This window comes from Xiphophorus hellerii, chromosome 14, assembly GCF_003331165.1.
Source record: "Xiphophorus hellerii strain 12219 chromosome 14, Xiphophorus_hellerii-4.1, whole genome shotgun sequence".
Classification (NCBI taxonomy): domain Eukaryota; kingdom Metazoa; phylum Chordata; class Actinopteri; order Cyprinodontiformes; family Poeciliidae; genus Xiphophorus; species Xiphophorus hellerii.
This window is the reverse complement of record NC_045685.1, coordinates 16205691-16227823: the sequence shown is the minus strand read 5'-3', so window position 1 is coordinate 16227823 and position 22133 is coordinate 16205691. Positions and strand designations below refer to the sequence as shown.

Sequence of the window (22133 nt, the reverse complement as noted above, 5' to 3'; positions counted from 1 at the left end):
TTTTGTGAAACTTTGGCAAGTTCAGACAAGTAGCTATTCTCATGCAGCGATTTCCTGAAGATCAACACAGATGTGCGAAGAGGAAAAATAAATCATAGTTTCACTAGACATCTATATGTCCATTCCTGCTTGTGTTTGCAAGAAGTGTAGTTAACTTAAAAGCGTAGAGTATGACTTGAAATACGCGACACAACGTAACATTTACCCCGTTATGTCAGAGAAGGAAGCGGTTTTGTTTTGTGCAGGACGGAAGTTTGAATGAGGGAAATGCTTAAATAAGGGAAGAAATATTTGAAGTATGGATGAAAAGAAACAAGGAAATGAATTAACAGTCGATGAAAGGAAGAGACGGATGCTTTTAGGGACAGAGTGAAGAAAAGGAAACAAGTAAATGACAGAAGGAATGAAGAAAAGAGCTGTGGTTTATGGAGGAAGGAATGAAGGACCAAAGATAGAAAGAAAGGAACATGCAAAGGTGGAAGAAAGCAAGTAAATACATTTGACTAAAATAAAGGAAATAAAGAAGTCTCATCCTTGATGAGACTGAATGATTTGTGTGTGTCAGTGTAGTTTAATGTACCTTATTACGCCTTTGAGAACACAGTCTGTAACCGGGGGTGGGCGGGTTAAAAGGCAAAGTAATTTAGAAAAAAAAAAGCATTGAATTTCACTTGTCAAATGTTCCTGTGATGATTCACTCTGGGCTCCATCAGTAATAGAAAAAACAGAGCTATGGAAATCTGTTCAAATGTGGTGAGACTAAATTTCCCCCCCATTTCACCAGAGAACTGTGGATAATGTGTTGGACCCAGACCAGCAGGGGGTAACATGGCTTCATCAGTCTTTTCGTTTTTTCCTTTTGAGGCAGAGTGAGGTGGAGGGAAACAAGCGAAACACCGGTGCATAACACTGACATTTTTTAATAGAATTCATTTATAACAAATGGAACTCGTGTCAGCAAGGAACTGGTTTTCTTACAGACTTCTTTCTCCACCAATGTAACCTAAGTAAGAAAATAAAAAGCACTCCTTTCATTCAGAAAAAAGAAACAGTTTACGCTTACAACTAATCAGAGGTAATCGTATAATCTTTTTAACAAGCCATATTTTTTTTTCTTTTTACAATTTCATTATTTAGTTATCAGTCTATGCATCCAGACGAGAGATAGATAGAGAGAGAGCAGAGAACACAACGTTTATTTCTGTTAATGACACTCCAAGCTCAAATGGCAAAGCCACAAGAACAGATGGTTTGGGGGAACAGATTTCTCTGAAGTCATCTGCTGGAGTAAACCATGGTGGCATCAGAACGAATGCTCTTTTTCGCCACAGACTCTTTTTATTTTTTTTTGTCCTTTTAGCAGGTTGATACCTTTTCTGTGTTATTTACATACACACAAAGTGAATGTCTGAGGAGTTTTCTTTTTTAAGAGATGGGTTCAAGTAATACATTATTGGGTTCAGAATCAATAGGGCAGTGCATAGTACAAAGATAAGAGAAAGTGCAAGTCTTTCCTACTTGGCCGGGTTTTGGCCACTCTGCAAGTTCTTTACCGTGCATAATGAAAAACTAACTGATAAGAAAAATCAGATGAGGAAAAAAAAAAAAAATTTACATGTTCCGAGACTATTGTGACAAAACAATCAGGAAAAGGAGTAAAACAGAAACTCACAGCTGCTTCAGGAAATAAGGGAAAGAAAGCACCTGGAATGCACATCCACAAAGCCATCAAGTGGGTTTTTTCCACCAAACCAGTTTCAAAGCTGGTGGGAAGAACTGGTTCTCACCTGGCACAGAACCACATCAGCTCTTCCCACCACCCAAATCTAAATCTCTGTAGTTAAATTTGTAAAATACAGAACAGACTTGAGTGATTGATTTTCAGCTTTTATTGTGCAAACCTAATGTTGACCAGAAGTTATTTGGCTACTCTTCTCGCCATAAGCTATTTGTTTAATCGAGAGGATGTTTGATCCTCTCGATTTCTGCCAGTGGTCAGAGTGTGGGGAGATGCAACGCTAATTACAGTACTGGTCTGTAAACAGATGCATTAATATCACCAGCTTAATTTGTAAGTGATGTTTTAAATATGCAATGTTTCTAAACTCTTTTTTTGGACTCACTAACTGGCCTTCGTGAGCTTTGATTGGTATATAGAAACAGTGATTTATACAGTAATTTGATGGTTCCAGCTCAATTTGCGCCTGCTGTTGTACCGAGTCACCATTTTGTCCCAACTTACTTCCTTTTGATACTAAACCTGCACAGTATATTGAAGACCAATCATCATCTCATCACAATGTCAAAGAATTTAATTTTCGTAAGATTATAAGTGTTGGGAAAATGTTTCTCATACTAATAAGTTTAACCAGTTAGAGTAGATCTGCCTGATGTACATTTTTATTAGCTGAGATGCTAAAGCTCATGGAGAGGGGAGAAGATATTGTCATGATAAAGCTAAATATTGCATAATTTTTATCAAAAAAATATGAATATATATTTTCTTATATTCAACCCAATTTTGTACCCATGTAAGCTATATATATCATGTTTGAGATAAATAGTAATTAATAGTAATTAAAAATTTTAGGTATTTTATTTGGTTGGTTTATTTGTAAGCCATTTCCAATTATTTTTGCGTCCAGTCCCTAATTTTGGCTCATAATTCTCTTCATTCTTCAAATCCACATTTCCATGCGGGAACCTATGACTGGATCAAAAGGAATTGCATTAAATTATTTGTGGTCAAAGTGGGTACCAAGTGGTTTGTGGTCAGTATGAAATGTTCAGTGTCAAATTGCTCCTGTTTATCCCCCAAAATCTGGGCATGAAAAGACCAAAAGAGGGAAAGTATGAATTACCTCTAAGGCAAAATGAACAGCATCAGTTACATGGCCACAACACTAGAAACAAAAATCAGCGTTTCTAATCTCCATCACAAACTGCGTTTATAAATTCAGAGAAGAATGCCACTTTGTGCTGTACTTCGCCCTAGAATTAATGTCTTAATGACCGGTGCTATTAAGACACGGTGAGCTCACTAACTTTTTAGTAACGTTGGAGTTCAGTGTTTTGTTAGATTATGTCTTAATTAGGCAGATTCTATAAGCTCTTCTCAAAGAAAAGTAAGACGACTTAAGTGTGTCTTCCTTCTGGATCAGAGAAGAGTCGGGCCCCTGATACTAATTTTACAAGAGTCAGAGTCAGTTCTTTCAGGTTGTGACGGTTTGGTGGTAAAACCCGGCTCTCAGGGAGCATTAGAGAGTAATGGTGCTCAAGCTGGTGCAAAAACCTTCTCTTTAACTTGGAGACAAAGAAGATAGCACACTGTTAAAGACTGTCAGTTTAACAGACGGGACATTTTGTCCCTAGGTCTGCTCTGAGGTGTTGTGTATAAAGACAACAGGCATAAAGAAGAAACCAGTCATTGATGAACTGTGTTTGCGCATCCATTTGTTATTCTGTTTTTTTTTTTTTTGTAAACAAAATCCACTTGAGAATGTTAGTTGACACTTAACTGTATGTTGGGGGCTTGGAGCCTAGCATTAATCTTTTTCAAATTTAATGTTTAGTTTTACATTATCATCCCATCCCCAACTGTGCACTTTTTTGTATTTTGGGCAGTTTTTACATTTCTGTAGTGGTTGCTTTGTTCCAATTCCCTCAGCCTCTGTAAGGCCACAACAATGAACACTGACCATTAAAAGGTTCTTATTTGCATTATGTGACAAATAAAAACTAAAGGTAAATAAACTTTACAGTTTAATTTCCCCTAAATGCCTAGAATACTCAAAAGGATACATGAATGGTAAATAAAACGTTATAAAAACAGGCATAAATATAAGGCACTCTAGATGCAAAAAGAAAAATAACTATATATATATTATCTGAATAAGTTGATGTCTTTGTACCTTGCCCTACTGTGTGGAGACTGAGTGTGATTTCCTCTAATTTCTGACTGACTTTGTTTAAAGCAAAGATGCACCAGCATCGTTTTGACTGCCACCTGTTTGTAGGGAGGGGGGAGGGTATAATAAAGTGGTGAGTTAATGACATCGCCACATATTAAAAGGGAACCAAAAAAAAAATCTAAATCTAAAACACGTTTATTGCACAAGAAAAGAAGCACTGAATCAAAATACAGTTTTGTTTTACTGATGTGCATTCCAGTGAAAAATCTGTCTCCCCCATGGCACACGACTCCCCGCTTAAAGGCTTTCAAACACAATCCGTACTTTATATACTTTTAAACTATATACTTTATATATTGTTATATCTATACTTTGATATACATATTTCACATATTTGACAGTATATAGTTATATATTCATACCAAATTCATCATGTTTTCTCTTCTCATTGTAACATGGAAGAACTAAGATAATCGGTAGCAGCAACTTCATACTTTGCTCACCCCTGTTGATTCCACAAGGCCCCGGTTAAAGGGCATATATCATCATCTTTTAGAGCCAGAAAACCTGAAAAGCTTCAAAGTATGAAACAAATCACAACTGCCTTTTCTTAAATAATTTAAAAATGCACTTATCCGAAACACAAAGAGCCTTCTGAGTCACGTCCTCTAAAACAGGAAGGCACTACCATATATGGATGATGACAGAGTGACTGTAACGGCACCTTCTGGAAATCTCTGAACACGATGGATTGTTTTGTTGACACGAAAAGACCTTTTGACACAGAAATATGTCGAACGCATGTGTGGCTGCTTATTACAGGAAGGATGAAGTGAGCACTTTTGCTTCAAAGATCTCCTATGCAAAAAATGTGGGAGGTAAATACTCGCGAAAACAGTCTGTCGCAAATGCGTTTTGGCCCCGGCTTCAAGTGACGTCACCACCCAAGTCTGAAAAATGAGAAAACGCACTTCGTGGTACAGCTACAAAAGACAGGTCCACCAGGGAGTCAACAGCCAGACCATTTAGGCAACTGCAGCTGTTGATTATGAGCTTCAACAGGTAAGAAAATGCTATTTTTATTTTTTTTTTACTACACTGTGCTTAATTTCTTTCTTAACATCTGAGAGAAATAAAGGAGTGTATGTGACTACAGCTGCTTTGGGAACACATCAGGTTTTTCTCTGACATCCACCACATCAAACGTCAGAAAAGGTCTAGATGGACAGATGTTGTCCTCAGAACAACATCTGGGGATATTACTGTAGGAAAGTTAGTTCATTTATCAAACAGACTAATAATATGGAGACTTGCTCTGTGTGGTTAGCCTGTATAAAATATACTGGTGGCTGTTGTTCAGCGAAAACTAGTTTTAATGTCTCACTTTACACCTGATTTTGGTGTTTGAGATGTGATGTCATCGCTGTTCGGCGACATTCAGCTGCGTTCTCGGCTGCATTGTGCTCTGTTCTTCGCTCATCCTCTTAAACATCTTTCTCACATGCTAATCAAAGTTTCTACGTGAAGTTTCAACCCAGAAAACTGAAGAAGTTGTAGAAAATGATGATATATGCCCTTTAATCAAATGGAAGTAATCAGGTTATAATGTGAGTGATTGTAGACAGAAAACTTGACAAGAATATAGGAACAATTCCAGGCTAAAATAAAAAATAATAAAAATAAAAAAAACTGCTGAAGGAAGTTACATTATGGATGGTGTGAATTTTTGAAGTGTATGAAAATTAGCAAACGGATTCTCTGCAAAAACAGCACGTACATTAGAACAGTTCTACAGCTTTAAAAAAATCTTTTAACGCTTTTTCTCTGTAAAAGAAAAGAAAAAGACATCTGAAAAAAAGCACATCAACTTTATAATAAAAAACTAAATCAATACTTTTGTATTTTAACTTTAACCTCTCCCCCAAACTGAAATGAATCAACATTGCGACCAGATAAAAGGGGTATTTATTTATTCATTATTACTTTAAGTCTGTTCTGCTCCTGTAGACCAAGCATCGTCTTCTTGATGTGATGTGTGGACTTGATTGTGAAACAGATTTGATGTTTTTTCCTCTTTTTCTTTTTGTACAATGTGCATTGAGTTGCTTCCCCCTGTTATTTCGGTGTGCTTCTCGTTGTCTCTCGTTATGGGTCATAATCACTGATGCATTTCTGACGACGTCATTATTGTTCATTAACTTTTTTCTTGCGTTGGTTTCATTTAGTTTTATGAGCCCCAAAATGGATCCTTGAAGCAAAAAAGAAAAGGTAATTCCCTATGATGCTTCAATAGTCAGGATTCCCACCCTCATGCTCGTCTTAAGCTGAGGTTCTTTTTATTTGGGCTTGTTGGGGAAATTACTTGGTCCTCCGGGAATCATCTTTTTCATTTTTTGACGAGTCTTGTCGCACATCCAACACTTAAATGAATTGTTAGCAAGGAGTTAAGGAGTACTTTCTCAAGCAGGAATTTATGGCTCAGAAGAGAGGCTCGCTTGGATTTCTTTTTTCTCCCAAAGGGCCCTCCAGTTTTATCTTCCAATACTGGGCGTTTTACGTTGCATAGTGATCAAAGCTTCCCAAATACTCCAAGCCGGCTCTGTAGCAGAATTGGTATTGATCCTGGAAAGAAAGAACACTTTAGTGCCTTTTAAATCAAATCATTTTGTATCGCTTATTTTACACATTGTGGTTAATATATCCAACTTAAAAAAAACAAACAAACTACAGCTCGCCATTGTTTCTGAAACGATGCAGTAAGACTGGAGCTGAGAGCGCACACAGCTACTGCAGACATATTCAACTACAAAATTAAACATACTCTTTAACAAAGGCTTGTTATCCTGAATCCTGAAATCTTCATAGACCTTTCAAACAACTGGAGTAAAATAATGTGTTGGAACCGCAGCAGATGATTTGATGAGTCTCCCACGCTTTCAGAAAGGCCGTGTCCTCCATGGCCATGCAAAGATATTCACACTACTTGTATTTTCTGAGTATTAATAGTTTTTTTTATTTTATTCTGCTTAATTTTTTCAGCATCTTGTAAATAAATTTGAGGTAAAAAATGTACTTTTATCAGATTAAAACATCAAATATGTTTTATTAAGAGTTTACATAAATCCATAGAGACAAGCATATAATTGTGAAATTGAAAGAAAGCTGAAGTCTTTTTTTTCTTCTTTTTTTTTTAACAAAAGCTCAAAAAATTTGGGTGAAATATGTTTGTCTTCAGACACCCTAATAAAGTCATCAAGCATTAAAGATGATAAAGTTGTGGGGAAATATAAAGCAGGGCTAGTTTGGAAAACAAAATCCCAATCTCTGAGCATACCACAGAGAGCATCCTCTAAAAATGAAATATTGCACAGTTGAAGTCCTTCCTTCCTGAGTGAGCTTGAGTTATGCTGCAAGTTAAATTTCTCAGAGTTTGCAGAAAATTCAGTTTCTAGATTCTGAAAGCAGCTGCAACTGTCGTAAAAGACCGGGGAGGAAACTACACCCAAGACTTTTGTTTGCAAATATTCGACAAATACACACTACACTTTGTTCTTCTGTAACATAAGATCCCAATAAAACACACTGAAGTTTGTTTTTACGCCGGCTCACCTCTGTCTGTACCATCGCTGGTCTTTGTGTCCGTAGCATTTTGACTGTCTGAAAGATGTCCACCACACCCTCGTATCTCATCCGTTCCAAGACGATGCTGAGGGTAATGAAAACTCCGGTTCTACCAACTCCAGCGCTGTGCGAATCAGACAAACAAGTGAGAAGACGTTCATGTGGTGATTCAACATTTTAATATTCACACGATGATTCAAAAAGGATGCCCAGTGTGTTTGGGAATGTTGCCTGACCACTTACCTACAGTGGACAGAGATGGGACCATCTTGGCCGAACTGCTCTTTTGTTTTATGTACTTGGCCGATGAAATCGATGAAACCCTCTCCTGATTTTGGCACTCCTTGTTCAGGCCAGTCAGTGAACTGAAACTGCCTTACTGTTCGTGACTGTCCATCCTAAAACACGGGGAAGAAAAGGTGAGACATATGGCAAGCCATGTTAAGCTGTAATGAAAGCACTCCCATCTGTAGTTGATTTTTTTTTCTACATTACAGCAATGTCATTCGTCCTTAAAAAAATACACGCTTAATAGTCAGAAGGGAAATAAATATGTAGTGATATAAGCATCTTTCATTGTCTTTAGAACTGAAATTGCTGCCAAAGAAACCAATGTTTTCTGAAAATCCTCAACCCTACAAAGGCTGATACAAAAGACAATTGTCAGAAAATATTTACTTTTACATGTTAATTGTTTAAAAGTTGTTTTTACCAAAAAGGTTTTTTTTATATGTCACCTGGTTATTATATACATCAAAAATAATTAATAGACATAAAAAAAAAAATCATTGAACTAGGCACTGGTCGTAAGTTAATGCAGAATCTATATATAGCAACAAACTGAAATAATAGCGTATTATTTCATTATAAAAACTTGTGGATGTGATATATTGTGAAGATGGACCATTTTTATGTTTGATATCTAAAATTAAACCAATGCTAAAAACTACCGATATGCCGATACTAAATGCCGATATCTGAATCATGCAATCTGCTTAAGATATCCACAATCTCTTTTAAATAGCATGAATTTACTTGTTGATATCTGTAGATCAAAGACTAAAGCAAATGTGATAAAAGCAACTTCATTCGTTTGTCAGAGAAAATTACGTTTAAGATTCCTGAAATGTTCATTTTGATGGGAAGTATTTTTACCTTCTGTTTGTTTACGATAACTCTGACCCATGTGGCGTCGAAGCGTTTGGGTTTCAGCTACTAAATGTTAGTCTTGAAAATGTGCCGCAAAGGTGGCATCAAAGAAAGCCTTTCATTATTACACCCAAATGTATTTAATATACCCTCTGAAGATGCTGATTGCTTTGATGTGCAGCTTTTGACAGGTTTTGGGGGAGAGTTTTAGTTTGAGGGTGTGCATTGCTTAAGTGATGTTCTACCCCCTTGATAAGGAAACCAATCCCATTGACGAGACAATGTTACACGCTCCACAAAGGCGGGATGCTGCACCGTTTATCTGTCTGAGCCTTTGATGGAATTAAAAACTGTGGCAGTTTACTGCTGCCGGCACCACTTGCATTTTAGCTTGTGTTTTTTTTTAATTTTTATTACACTCTGACAAGTGTCATGATTTGCGCAAATTTGGATGTACTTTTCTGTTGCACTTAAGGCCACAAGCTGGTGTAAACAAATATTTGAGAAAATGCCAATGTGTCGATGTAATGACTAATCCACACAGATCTGGGTAATTAAAATCGGTCCTCAACCTTGTTTTTCTAAACCTTCTCTACAGCTAATTAAAAATCAGGAAACTGTATTATTTGATACTTTGATAGTGTGGGCTTTTCTGTGTTTAGACATTTGCTGCACCAGAGGCCCAAATTAAAGAACAGCGCGACTAAAACGGTATAATCTTCCAGCTGACCTCTAGCCAGTCATTCTGTGGAGTCAAAGACGGGTTACAACCCAGACTTGGATCAGTTTTAATCCTCAACGTTCAGTTTACAAGCAATCTCTGCTTACCCTGGCATCAGTCACTTTGAACTCTCTCAGGATATACTGGGGCATGTTATACTCGGCCATGGGGTCCACCACAAAGTACTGGTATCTGGCTGACCTCTCTGCCGGCCAGTACTGGTGACATTTTTCCTGGAAAAACAGACCACAGTGACTCACAACATTCCTCTTCACAGGAGGTTTATGGAATATTTTATGCATTGTATTGTATATTCTTTTCTATAAAGCTGTCAGAACAAAGGCTTTGGAGTGAAGTATCAATTACCCTGCCCATTTCTCTGAGCTTGGTCAGCATGACTACAATGGTGGAGTTGTGCTCCCAGAGCATTCTCCAGAAATCTTCTGTGGTCTCCGCCAACGGTCCCTGTGTTGCAATGTAAGCTTTCTGTTGCCTGGAGGAAACAATCAGATGCAACTATGTAAAATAACTTTTTTTTAAATCTCAGCTTTAATTAAATTATTGTACCTTGAAGCTTACCTGTATCCATCAATGAAGCTTGCATTGATGTAGTCCGAGCCCTCCACTCCTCGGATGGGCTGAAGACACACTCGTGTGGACTCGTATGGCATTATGTTGACAAGGCGGTTCTTAAACTTGTTGCAGGGGAGATTGGCACTGATGAATCGCGACGTGTGAGCTTTAGTGTTGGCTAAGCGCTGCAAGGGCAAGGAGAGACAGAGAACTTAATGAGCATCAAAATGATAGGTACATGCAATGACAGATGCTCCTCTGGAGACGGGCTGCGTTTGACATCAAGGCTACACTACAAGAGAAATATCTAAATATTGTTCATATTTTAGTGCTTTCTCTCTTTTTCCCTTACTATAAAGTACTCCTAATTCAATGCTTCATTGCTGTGCAGAGTCATTAATGGAGTTACTGCTGCCATTACTTTTGTTTACAATCTTTTCAACTCAATGGTTTTATGTTGAACTCCCTCTTCCGTTGACTTGCTCAGTGGTGTTTAGTAGTCTGTCTATCTTGGATGAATCCCCTGACAGAACTATTGCTGACATAAGATTTGTGTATGTCTTGCTTCTGCTTCCCATAGAAAGTGCTTCTATACTGGTCCTTTCTATGTCTTCTTCCTGGTTTCTCAATGGTTGCTCATTAAGAACCTGGTTCTGATGGAGGGTATCTTCGTATTCAAAAGGAAGTGACTCCTCTTCACCGTTACCACATACTTGCCCAGGATGAATAATTTCTATAAAGTCAGACTTGACACCATCAGCTGGGCTTTCTTGACTTTAATCAATTACCATTAAACGATAAACTGAATTTTTCTGAAATGGATTGGATGTACTATATGACTAGATTGCATAGAAATGAAAATGACTGATTTGTGAAGAGTGCTTTGCTGTGAATTTGAATTTTTGTTGTTAAATAGCTTTGTAATTTGCTAATAGAGATGCTCACTATCATTAAGTGAGAAACCCCTTCTCCCCCTGAGAAAATCAGCAATACAATAGACTCAGCTTTATCATGTTTGTTGCTTATGTTCTCTGGCAGAAAAAAAAACCCACTGGAGATTTTTATGTAAACCAAAGCCATGGTTTCTAACAAAGAAGACCCAAAAGGTATTTATTTATTATTATATGTTGTATAATAAGTAGATTAAATCAAAGAGGAAACCAGAAGCCCCACTCTGTCTGGATACACAGGAATACCGATGCAAACAGAAAGATATAATATCTAGAGATAAATACAGAGATAGAACAGAACTGGGACGACACTTTTTAGACGTGTTCTGATTTGTACCTTGAACTCCAGCTCCATGCCAGTGACATTCTCTCCACCCTCTATCTGGGTCAGTTTCTGGATGTAGGCGTACAGGTTTCTGGCGGGCACTTCGGTTGTGCCGCAGTTGACGGCCTCCTGGAGCGCGTCGTGTATGAAGACGTACTGGTCTTCTGTTTGCACCATGTAGTTGCGCTGGGCGCGCATCAGCGTTACATGTCCGTAGATGTCCACGGTCTTCTCGTGCTTGATACGTTCCAGCATGGCATCAATCACAATGAAGCAGCCGGTGCGGCCCACCCCGGCACTGTGATCACAACAATCAGAGGTATGTTGTCAAGATACTTTTAGGGAAGATGTACGGTACTGTATTTTGTTTCCTGGGAGATTCAAGTTCATGCATTTTTTTCTTCCCAGGGTGATTTCTTTGGCTGTTGTCTTAGGTTTGCTGCTACAAAATACAATCATCTTTGCAGTTTCAGTGTGCAAAAAATTATATAAAAAATAATAATAATTAAAAAAATCAATTGGATGTGATGTTTGTCATTCTTTACTACAGTATAAATTCATATTTTAAATGCCAACATTTTCAAGATTTTCCCAGTTGAATGGCCATTGTCTGCTTTTTATGCCCACAGCTAAAATAGATCATAGGCTAAACATTTTTAGTAAGCAAACATTTCAGCTGTGTCTTATGACAACCGATGTTCCTCTTTTTGAGAAAATAATGCAAAATTAAAAATCCCAACTCTTCTTGTATGAGCTGATCGTAAACATTTGTATTTGCTGTTAAAAGTTTTAAAAATTGCCCATTTAAATTTGAAAGAAACTCGACATCTTTGAATGCAAATATACAGAAACTGGATTTGGTTTGACATGGACAGTGGACTGAATTGGCAGTTTTTTAAGCACACAATGCATGTGACAGGCCTGATCTCCAGTAACAGAGGAAGAGGCATCTTTTATTTCTCCGGCTAAAGGCCAAAAGTTGCACTCTCCACCAAGTTTTCTCCTGTACAATGAGCCATTAAACTTGTACCATAATTGAATCTGAAGTGGCGCTGGGCTGGCACTCAGCCTGTAGCAGGCTCCAAACTGTTTCGCCTTTAGACCCCACCTGTGCTCTCCACCTGATCAGAACTTAATGCACTTATGCGACAGAAATATTCCACCTTTATCTCTTGGTTCAGAAAAGTGCCACTACACTAAATGTGATCCACTGCAGCAAACATGAGAGGAACGTCCATTTTCCCGTCTTTGTTATTGGTGACGGACAACTTTGGAGAAGTGCAGCTGACTACAATTAGGGTTATTAGATTAGTACAGTGCACCTGAACAGCAGAAGGGCTTATTAGGAGGCACTGAAATGCCGGTCTCTTCATTAAGATTCATACTGCCGCATTTTTACGTTAATGTGCAAAATGCACAAGTGGAAACAAAAGTTGTTTTACTGTTTCTCTTTGACCTGGCCTTGCAGCCAGATTCAGAATCACTGGATGAATGCAGCCTCCTCAACAGACCGATGGTGGTTTAGAAATGTTTTCTATGTTCCACATTCACAACTAAGGGGATGTTTTCTGAAAACAATTTATAGAACCTGAAACTATTATGAGGGCTCCCATACATGCTTGCATTTTAATGCCGACCATAGATCTACGACTTTCATATTTATTTTGAAAGAATGAGAATACGATCAAGATTGACTTTACGGTACCAGCATTGTTAAATTACGAGATGTTTCAATTCGAAGGTATGACTTATTTTATCTTCAGCAAAGTTTACTTTTTATGCCCGCAAAAAAAACAGTTATCTGTTATTGCTTTTAGGCTCCGCTCTCTCTCCAAAATTACATCTACACTGAAGCATTGTTAATGATAGTGACGTCTATAACAGGAAGAAGGGCAGCCAATCAAAATCTGCTTAAGGCTCCATACGACCTTGGGCCGGGTATGAACCTTAATAAAATCCAGTGCAACCAACTGCTTTCAAAAGCAGCTGAGTAGTGAGTAGAGCCCACAGAGGTTTGTTAGAGGACTTTAGTGAACAAACAAAATCATGAAGAACAAGGAGCATCTCAGGCAGAACAGGGCTGAGAGTGAAGAGCAGCTTTTTTTTTTCTTTCAAGGTTTTTGTGGCTGAAGTGGTCTAGTTGGGCAAGAAGAAGAGCACAGAAAGAGGAGAACACATACAGTAAATGACCCCTACTTCCTCCTTTCATAACCTCCTTCCCAAGTTCAAAAAGGAAAGTAAAAGCCATCATTTAAAAATGTCGACAAATCTGCCACGATATGGTGGCCTCCCTAAATTTGCAGGCTGCGCAGGGAAAACATTCATCAAGTACTTACACTCAACAAATCTGTCTTTAAAGGATGAGTGGCAAGAAAAAAAGCTGATGTAAGAAAACCATATAAAGACTACCACAAGCCATGTAGCGGAGATAATAAAAAGTTGGTGCTCTGGTCTGATTAGACTGAAGTTAAACATTTTGGTCTATAAAACACTCAGTGTGGTGAAGATCTGACATCAGCCTGATGAAGCCACTACAAAAAAAGCATAGGTAGGTGCTAGAATGGCCCATAAACTACAACAAATTCAGTCTCCACTTATTTGTTTGTAAAAACTATCATCAACTATGTAATATTTTACATGCATGTCACAGTTACGCCTTACGTTATGTTGGACTAGCACACAAACCATGATAAAATAAAGTCGAACACCTTAGCAAGGGAAATGCATTATGTTGTACATTTCATTTGTTTTTCTTCTACCTCACACGGAGCTTGGCCTTGACAAGTCAAGTCCTTGCACTTGGCACACAGAAGCAAATAGGTTATTCAATTCATTTGGTGTACGTGTCTATGAGGTGTGAGGCAGCCCCGTGTGCCTTCCTCTTCCTCCTCCTGAAGAGGCATTTGTTTTTCATTTGCTGTGAGAAACGGAATAGGTTGAGTAGGGGAGCTCAAGAGGCAGCGGAGCTGGTCCCCCGGGGCCGAGTGTAGTTAATGTGCCTTGCAGCAGAGAAACCGTGCTGCTGCAAACGGCATAAAGACACACATGGGAGTCACTGGCTACAGCAAATGATCTGATGATCACTTTCAAAATGGATGAAAGCGAATCATTTCTTTGCCTTTTTTGACACAACCCCTCACTGCTCCAGGATGAAATTAGAAAGTGCACTTAAGTGAAAGGGGAAGTTTTTTGGGGGGCCCTAAAGAAATGTAAATGTGTCCCAGTGGAGCAATCTGAGGAATGAGTCACTTCCAGGTCTGAAAACACCTAAAACCCCTTGGGTGTAAGGATAGAAAAAAAACTATAGATTTCTTCCTTTGCTGCAGCAGAAAACATTTTTCAGAGCAGCCCTGAATGTGGGAGAGTGATGACCTGCTAGAGAGTAAATGACAGAGTGACAGCGCGGAGCTAGACGGACGGAGACGGAGGAAGATGAGGAATGGGAAAGGAAGGTGAGGAGAAGACACTCATCTTGAACTCGTGTCGCCCTTAAGTTAGTTTTTCTAAAGACTGAGCTGCAGAAATACACATCGGCTACACTTTTTTTTTTTCCCACTAAGTGTAAGACCACAAAAGGCGAGTGTAATTTTCCTTTCTTTTTTGGAGAAGTGATGGGGTGTCGGGGTGAGCTGGTGCAGAAAGCTGTCAGTACGCTTGGCAGTTAAAGGGGAGCTGGCGCACTGACCACGCTAATGACCTGACACTGCCTTTTCAGCTATTCAAAAGCGGCCGCCTCGGACGTTGACACACACACACACACACACGAAAGTGTCAGGCTAATATGCTTTCCAGGAGTTTGGGGAATACGGGGGTGGGAAGGGGAGGAAAAAGCAGCGCATAGCACAGCTGCAACGGGTCCTGTGAAGATAAAGCATTAGTAGCAGTAAAAGCAATTACATATGTATTGTTGGCAAATCTCTGGCTGTCAGCTGGCCTGTCACTGGTTTTTTTTGCTGCTCTGTCTATAAAAACATCCACACATATAATAAATTAAACTCACTGGGGTATCTGGGTTGCGAATTGAGGGCTCAAGAGTATGTGAATAAAATTTGGACATTAAATGATTTTTAACCTAAACTAAGGTGTTTTTTTTTAATGCACTTAATTGTGAGCAAAACATCAGACATGTAGATTGTCAATGAGGAGAAGTTTTCACTATTACTTCATGGCATGGTCACGTGATTCTCTAAAACATTTAACTGTGGCAGGAAAAAAAAGCAAAACCAGAACTCTTTGAGGATGCTCATTTTTCTTAATTCTTTTCCACATTTGCACACAACATGCTGTCCTTTTCCTTTTTCCTGATGAGCATTTTGGATGGGAACAACAGTGGATTTTGGTCTTTTTGCCTTAGGAGAGTTTGTCTCTGAGATTGTGTCAGCTCTTTCGGCTTTAACGGAAATAAAAGGGGCTATGTTTAATCTTCTCCTCAGGGAATGTTTCCCCCATGTTGCTTAACCTGTCAGTGAAGCTGGAATTTCACGGAGTATTACGTGTTTGGTTGTAGGGAAGCCAGCTCTGATAACTGTCTGTTATACCTGGCTATGTGCAAAAATGCAGATTGAGTCCAACGGCATGTTGTGCAACACATTTTTATAGCAAAACTACAAGCATAACAGCATACCTCGTTTATTTTGTCATCATTTACAGGCTGGTCACTAGGACTTAGTATGCTCCATCTCATCACTAACATTTTGTCCCACTATATAAAAACTGTTAATAGAAATTTATAAAATCAAAACAGCATCCATGTCTATCTAGGAAAGTAGTGCTATTCTTTCAAACAAGGGATCAGGACATGAAATAAAACAGATGTCTATCTAAGCAGCAAGAACCTGACTGAGGCTACATTCATAGTAACATCATTTTGAGAAAAAATATTTTAAAAACCACAATTCAATCTTAAGTGTCCAAAATAAAATAAAAAGTTTTAATAACCGATATTTGCTTGGATTTGCCTACTCTAGTACTCTAAAGACTAAAAAACAAAACACACACACACAAAATGCCCCTTATTCAGTTTTTCATCTGCCAGCTGGCAGCTGATTTAGAGGATATACATTAATAAAAAAAACGATCTAAAAAGGAAGCATGGCAAATCCACTCCTGAAAGTGGATCTTTTTATGATACTGCAACAAAAATGCATTTTTATGTATATCCTTCATATTAACCATCCACTAAAGTCAAATGCACAGTGCTGGATAAGGGTGTGTGACATAACTGTATGAACTTTGTTAGCTCTGTTTTTGTCAGATGGATATTCATGGAAGTCCATCGGATGTTAACTGAACTGCCTTAACAGAAAGGTGCCGTCACATCCACGTACGATGGTCCTGTTTGTAAATTGTTGGCATTCACGCTTCATTTTTGTTCTTCGCTGTGCTTTAAGCCTTTAGCATGTGCACAAACAGCTTCAGCAGGAGGATCTGCACTAAATTAATCGCCACGAAATACTTTTATCCTATTTTTAACAGCTTAACCACAACACTACTTTGTGTTATCCTGCAAGCATGTAAATATACCAGTTTCTTCTATTTAACATGAAACATAGAATGATAAAAAGGCCCTGATTGGGGATTTGGATGGTGGACACAACTATCTGATGGGAAGCCAGAGGAATTTAAAACCCCAATCTGCAGTATGACATTAATTCCCACATTTTTCTTCAGACTTTAAAGTCTTTCTTTGGGGGGGGGGGGAGCTTTTCGGCAACTAGCACTAATTAACTTCAGCATGTGGTAATTCTACAGTAATCCTTCTTCCTTTTTTGTCACTTTGATAAAAGTTTGTATCTTTTACACTGTCACTACTTCCTAATCCCCACACCCCCACGATGAGTATGAGAGTTAAGAAAAGCCAGAAGACTCAGTTGCTGTGTGGTGCCTCAGTGATGGGAAGCCCCGCTGCTCATGTAGCTGATGGAAGTGAGGTTGGTGAGCGAGTTTTGGATGCATCAACCCAAATGAGATGAGCAGACATGTGGGTTTGTTGATGCAGGAAAGGAATGATGACAGGTCAGCCTGTATCTGTGTCTCTGAGTGGGAGGATCGCTGCAGGAAATATAGCTGGTACGACGTTGCAAACACGTTCTACGTTTGAGTGCTTCCTGGAAAATGTGGCTATATGGCCTTTTTGGGCTGCAATGTAGTGCATTTTAGTGCATTCGTTTTTAAATATCAGTACACAAATGATTCAAATATGAGCCTTTAGTAACAAAGAAAGTGATTTTTTTTGTCATATGTATTCATTTATTCATTCCAGCAAATGGAGAGGAAAGAAATCAATTTCATGCTTCAGGATGTTTCTGTAAAACTGTGATATTTCCCACCTGCAGTGCACCACCATGGGCCCCGCATCTGGAGGATTGCAAGCTTTCACCCGTCTGAGGAAGGCGAGGAACGGCGTGGGGTGCTCCGGTACCCCATGGTCTGGCCAGGCAGTGAACTGGAACTGCCTCACCTCCCTCTTCTCACTGGAGCCGTTCTGAAATAACAAACGGAAGTGACTAACACATTTCGTGCCGGAAAAACCCCCCAAAAAAACCTTCACAAATCCTCACCTTAAAAAGTGCGAACGTCCGGACGCAGTATGTGGCCAACTCTACTGTGTCCAGCAACGTTATCTGGATGAGACCGTAGGTCTCTGTCCCTCTTGTGGGCCAGTACTGATCACATTTCACCTGCAGGATCCACAGATTTCAGGTAATCAGTCCATGTTTAGACGCAAACTAGTGCATGATTGTGAAGAGGAAAAGAATTTGTGGTTTTAAACCTTATTTTTTGGAAATGTGCGTTTCTTGTTCAAAATCTCAGTTCTTTGTTCACCTGTCAAGTCAAGTCTGACCACAGATTAACAATTGGCTTTGTGTCTGAACATAATCCTAATATAGTTGGAGATCATCTAAGGTTACATTTTAGACTGTTGAACTTTGTTGACCAATTGGGGACTTATTAGACAGGTGGATGCACTGGATTGTAATCAGAGTTTTCAAAGTAAGTGATAATGAATACACTGCATGCCACATGTCTAAGGTTTTTTAATTACTATTTATGCCATTTATTAACAGTATCTCACTTCTATTTAATTATTATGCTCTACTTTGAATTGGACTATCCCGTAAAATCACAATAGTGAATACTAAACCTTGAACCTTCTGCTTTTTACTAAACAAAATGTAATAAGTAATGTTGCAAGTCACTATCTGATATTTGTAGGACCACTTTGCACAGCCAAATAATGGACAAAACAAACGTTGACCTCCTCGCCCGTCATTCCTGCTGACTGGCTTTAATTTCCCAATCAATGAAATGGCCTGAGATATTTGCATGCAGCCAGCACTGCTATTAATTGCCATGACTTAATCTATAATTACAAATTTAAACACAACGTTCAGTCATATTAGCGTCTTTGCTTTATTGCCACTCTGGTCTCTTTGTATCGAATAAAACACTTGAATGGCTGCGTTACTGTTTCAGTAGACAAAAAGAAGCACGACCGCTGCTAGAGAGAAAATTACCAAGCTCCTAAAGAGTTATTTAAAGTGGTCATTGGCTCAAAGGAGTATATTTAAGAGTAGTTATTATCATATTTCCTAACATACACTATATGATTCTATGAGACTCTTAAGCCAAATGTCACCAGCATGAAGCACACTGTTTAGTAATATTTTACTTTTTAATATTTTGAGCTTCGGAAAAACAAAACATAAAAGCAATGTTTTTGCCCCAACTATGAAGTGCAGTGATTTTCAATTATTTTAAATTACTATGAGCTTAACAAGATTCAGCAACATTAGCATATTTATAGCAATCTTTATTGTTTAGAGAAATTCTGCAATTCAGAGTGCAGTTCTGGTGCGGTTAGCATGACCTTTTGGCTACATTAGCATCGGAGAAGCTCCTGCCACTCTTCAATTATTTGTGTGGCAGCATTTGAGTATCAAAATAAACATAAAAAAAGTGACTGACAATGCCAGAATGTTTTGTAAGTACTGAAAAAAAATTCACAGACTCCTGCTCTCTGTCATTTCACTGTTTTTGAGGGAAAAGTTTTATCACCGGAATTTCTAAGATTTAAAATATTTTCCTTCAACAAACATGAACTGGATCATTCTCTGCTGAAATGACATATTTTACAATGAGTGTGAGCACAAGTTAAAACTTACTCTTCCAGATCACGACATTCTACAGTATATTCCACAATGAGTTAAAACTATTGAACAACAACATATTATCAGGCCTTATTTTATGATTAGGAGAACTGTGTTGTGTTTGATATAAACAGGTGTCCGTTTTTGTCTCATACCCTTGACCTCTCTTCCAGTTTGGTCATCATGACAATGATGGCACTCCTCTGCTCCCATATCATCCTCCAAAATTCACCAAACGTCTCTGGCAGAGCTCCCTGGGTGGCGATGTAGGCATTTTGCTTCCTGTAGCCATCTATGTAGTTAGCGTTGATGTAGTCACTTCCAGGGATTCCTTAAAGACAGAAAGGAAAGTTACTAGTTTAATAGAGAAAGTAAATGGGATGTCCAAAAAAAATCTATCTACTGAAGGCTTAACTTTTCCAGACTGTACAGAAATCCTGAAGTTTGTGTAAGTTTTTGTTTTCCATACAGCTCCATCACTGCGCCTATTGAGTGCATCGTCAGACTTTCTAATGCGTTTCCTGAAATTATTTCAGTCAGACTAATGTCTTCTGTAAGCAACGCAGCACAAACGCTCCTTTTTTTGGAGGGGGGATGGGGGGCAGTGTTACCCGTCCGAAGGGATTTGTGTTTGCTATCAACAACACATTTCCCTATTCCATATCTGCAACTGACTTACAGATAAAGCTCGGTCTCACACGGAGAAAAACAAACCGACGAGAAAGTAGCAAAACAATTTTCCCCCAGCTCTGCTCTCCCTTTTCCCTTTGCTTATAATAAATGAAAGGCGCAGCAGCCTTTTCGAATCCAGGCAAAACAGACAGAGCTGACAGCTAGTCAATGCTTGAGGACTGGCAGTTTAGGGGCTCCGTGCACACATGGTCGACCAAGATAAGTCTCATCTGCATGGGCGCCACGTCTCAGAGAAATACCCCCCTCTCCTCATCCCCTCCACTTCACTCCAGCTGCTTCCTCTCCCTCAGACTTCCTTTTACTCTCAGGTAACTCATTCAACAGTGTAAAAGAGAAAGAAAATGGAATATGAACACATTAAAAGAACCCACCCACATTGTTTTTTTGTTTTTTTTTCTTCTATCCCACCCACCCTTCCTGAAGCCGTCCGCACAGAAACAGGCGGCTGTGCATTTCTGTGATGGACAAGGGATAAGTACAATTAAGCCTTGGGCGTTCTCAATTTGAAAAGAAAAAAAGAAAAACCCAAACAAACAGAGACATTACGGTGGTTTAATGAGAATGAGGCGAGTTGGTTAAATGTACATTTGCAAATGGATTTTTCTTTTATTCCTTCTGTCACTCAGGATTTGTGTAAATTTCTCCATTTTCTAAGTCAATGCAGCCATTAAGACATTAAAACGTTGATGTTCTCGCAGCGTTGCTCAGCTGGCACTCGACCCTCATTGGAGGAAGATGAAGGTAACTCAGAGAACATGCCGAAGGTTTGATAATTACTTCCAGATTTCGGCTTGTTTTTAGATTTTGTTTTTTTAAATAAAACCAGGAGTTACAAAAGGATCAAACACTTTGTTTACAACAACAAAAAAATATGTTTTCATGGCAGCATCCAGGCTAAATACCAATTAGCAGAAAAGATGTGGATTGTTTCATGTCTCTAACTCTCAGGAGAAAAAAAAAGAGAGTTCGATTTCTTAGAAAATCAGAAGGTTATTACTTAAGTAATACGGTTCAAAAAGTAAAATTTATATAGATTCATTTCACAATATGTGATGTATGTCAAGCTTCAATTTGACAAATAAACTTCAGTTACTCAGGAGGTTGAACCATGAAATAACACCCATAATTTTATTTTTTTTAATTACAGATTGACAGCCTGCTAAGAGTTATGCAATGTACTGAATATGAAGTCAGGGTTCCTTTTGCATGAATTAATGCATCAATGCAGTGTGGCCTGGAGGTCCTGCTGAAGGTTGCTTTCATAACTAATTTTTGTTGAGTTGCTGTTTGCAAACAACAACTCACAGCCCACAAAGCAGCAGTACATGCGTTTTTCTCACTTCCATATGAGATCCGTCGACATCTTGTCTGGTTTAGAGGGGCTGAACGCAACACAGTGTTGCCAGTAAAGTTATCCCTTATGTTGTGCACCTTGTTCTACCACATTTCTTCCCTTTGACTTAACTTTCCAACAATTTGACCAGCAAGCTTTGGTGGCTTACCCTCCTTGTGGGGGAGTTGCTAACTGCATGCTAAACAACAGTAGAGTTAGCAGTGTGTGTTTAGGCCATAACATTGTTTATATTAAATATTACTGCCCTCATGTAATATTAAAATTTTCTAAGAAGGCATGCTTAAATTTGTTGCCGTTGTATTTTCATCTGTTTATATTGCAAAGAACTCTGGAATATAATATTTGTTGGCAAATATACTCAAAGTTTCATGAGTTTGCACCTTGTCCAGCAGGCTGAATATGACACTGGTGTGCAGAATGTCACTGCAGCTGATGCACACTTTTGACACAGACTACAGTCTCCTGGATGGTAAATGTCACAGAGGTGTTTGGAAGCAAAGATGAGAAACCAAAGCAGTGAGGAAGATGTGGATTTATTGCAACTGATATTGTCTCTGCAATACTTCCCCAACAGATTTGTATGATTTTTCACCATTGTGCAGCCCTACGTGCGAGCCATAATCGTCAAAATGAAGATGTATCCTCATTTGAATAGGATTGCTGAAATAATAAACTTTTCAGGTATG

The 22133-nt window shown here is 38.7% G+C and overlaps 1 protein-coding gene across 43 annotated transcripts in view; it reads right to left on the bottom strand.

The window, feature by feature from the left end:
* Positions 1-900: 900 nt before the first annotated feature.
* LOC116732739 (receptor-type tyrosine-protein phosphatase delta) overlaps positions 901-22133 on the bottom strand; it is a 459528-nt gene continuing 438295 nt past the window's right edge. For all 43 annotated transcript variants that reach the window (XM_032583123.1, XM_032583122.1, XM_032583125.1 and 40 more), the window contains 10 exons: positions 19556-19731; positions 17811-17930; positions 17580-17734; positions 11263-11548; positions 9982-10160; positions 9769-9895; positions 9510-9635; positions 7776-7930; positions 7521-7656; positions 901-6533 (listed from right to left, as the gene is read on the bottom strand). In XM_032583123.1, coding sequence (XP_032439014.1) covers positions 6465-6533; positions 7521-7656; positions 7776-7930; positions 9510-9635; positions 9769-9895; positions 9982-10160; positions 11263-11548; positions 17580-17734; positions 17811-17930; positions 19556-19731 — 1529 coding nt within the window. In that variant the 3' untranslated portion in view covers positions 901-6464. The remainder of the gene's footprint in view (positions 6534-7520; positions 7657-7775; positions 7931-9509; positions 9636-9768; positions 9896-9981; positions 10161-11262; positions 11549-17579; positions 17735-17810; positions 17931-19555; positions 19732-22133) is intronic.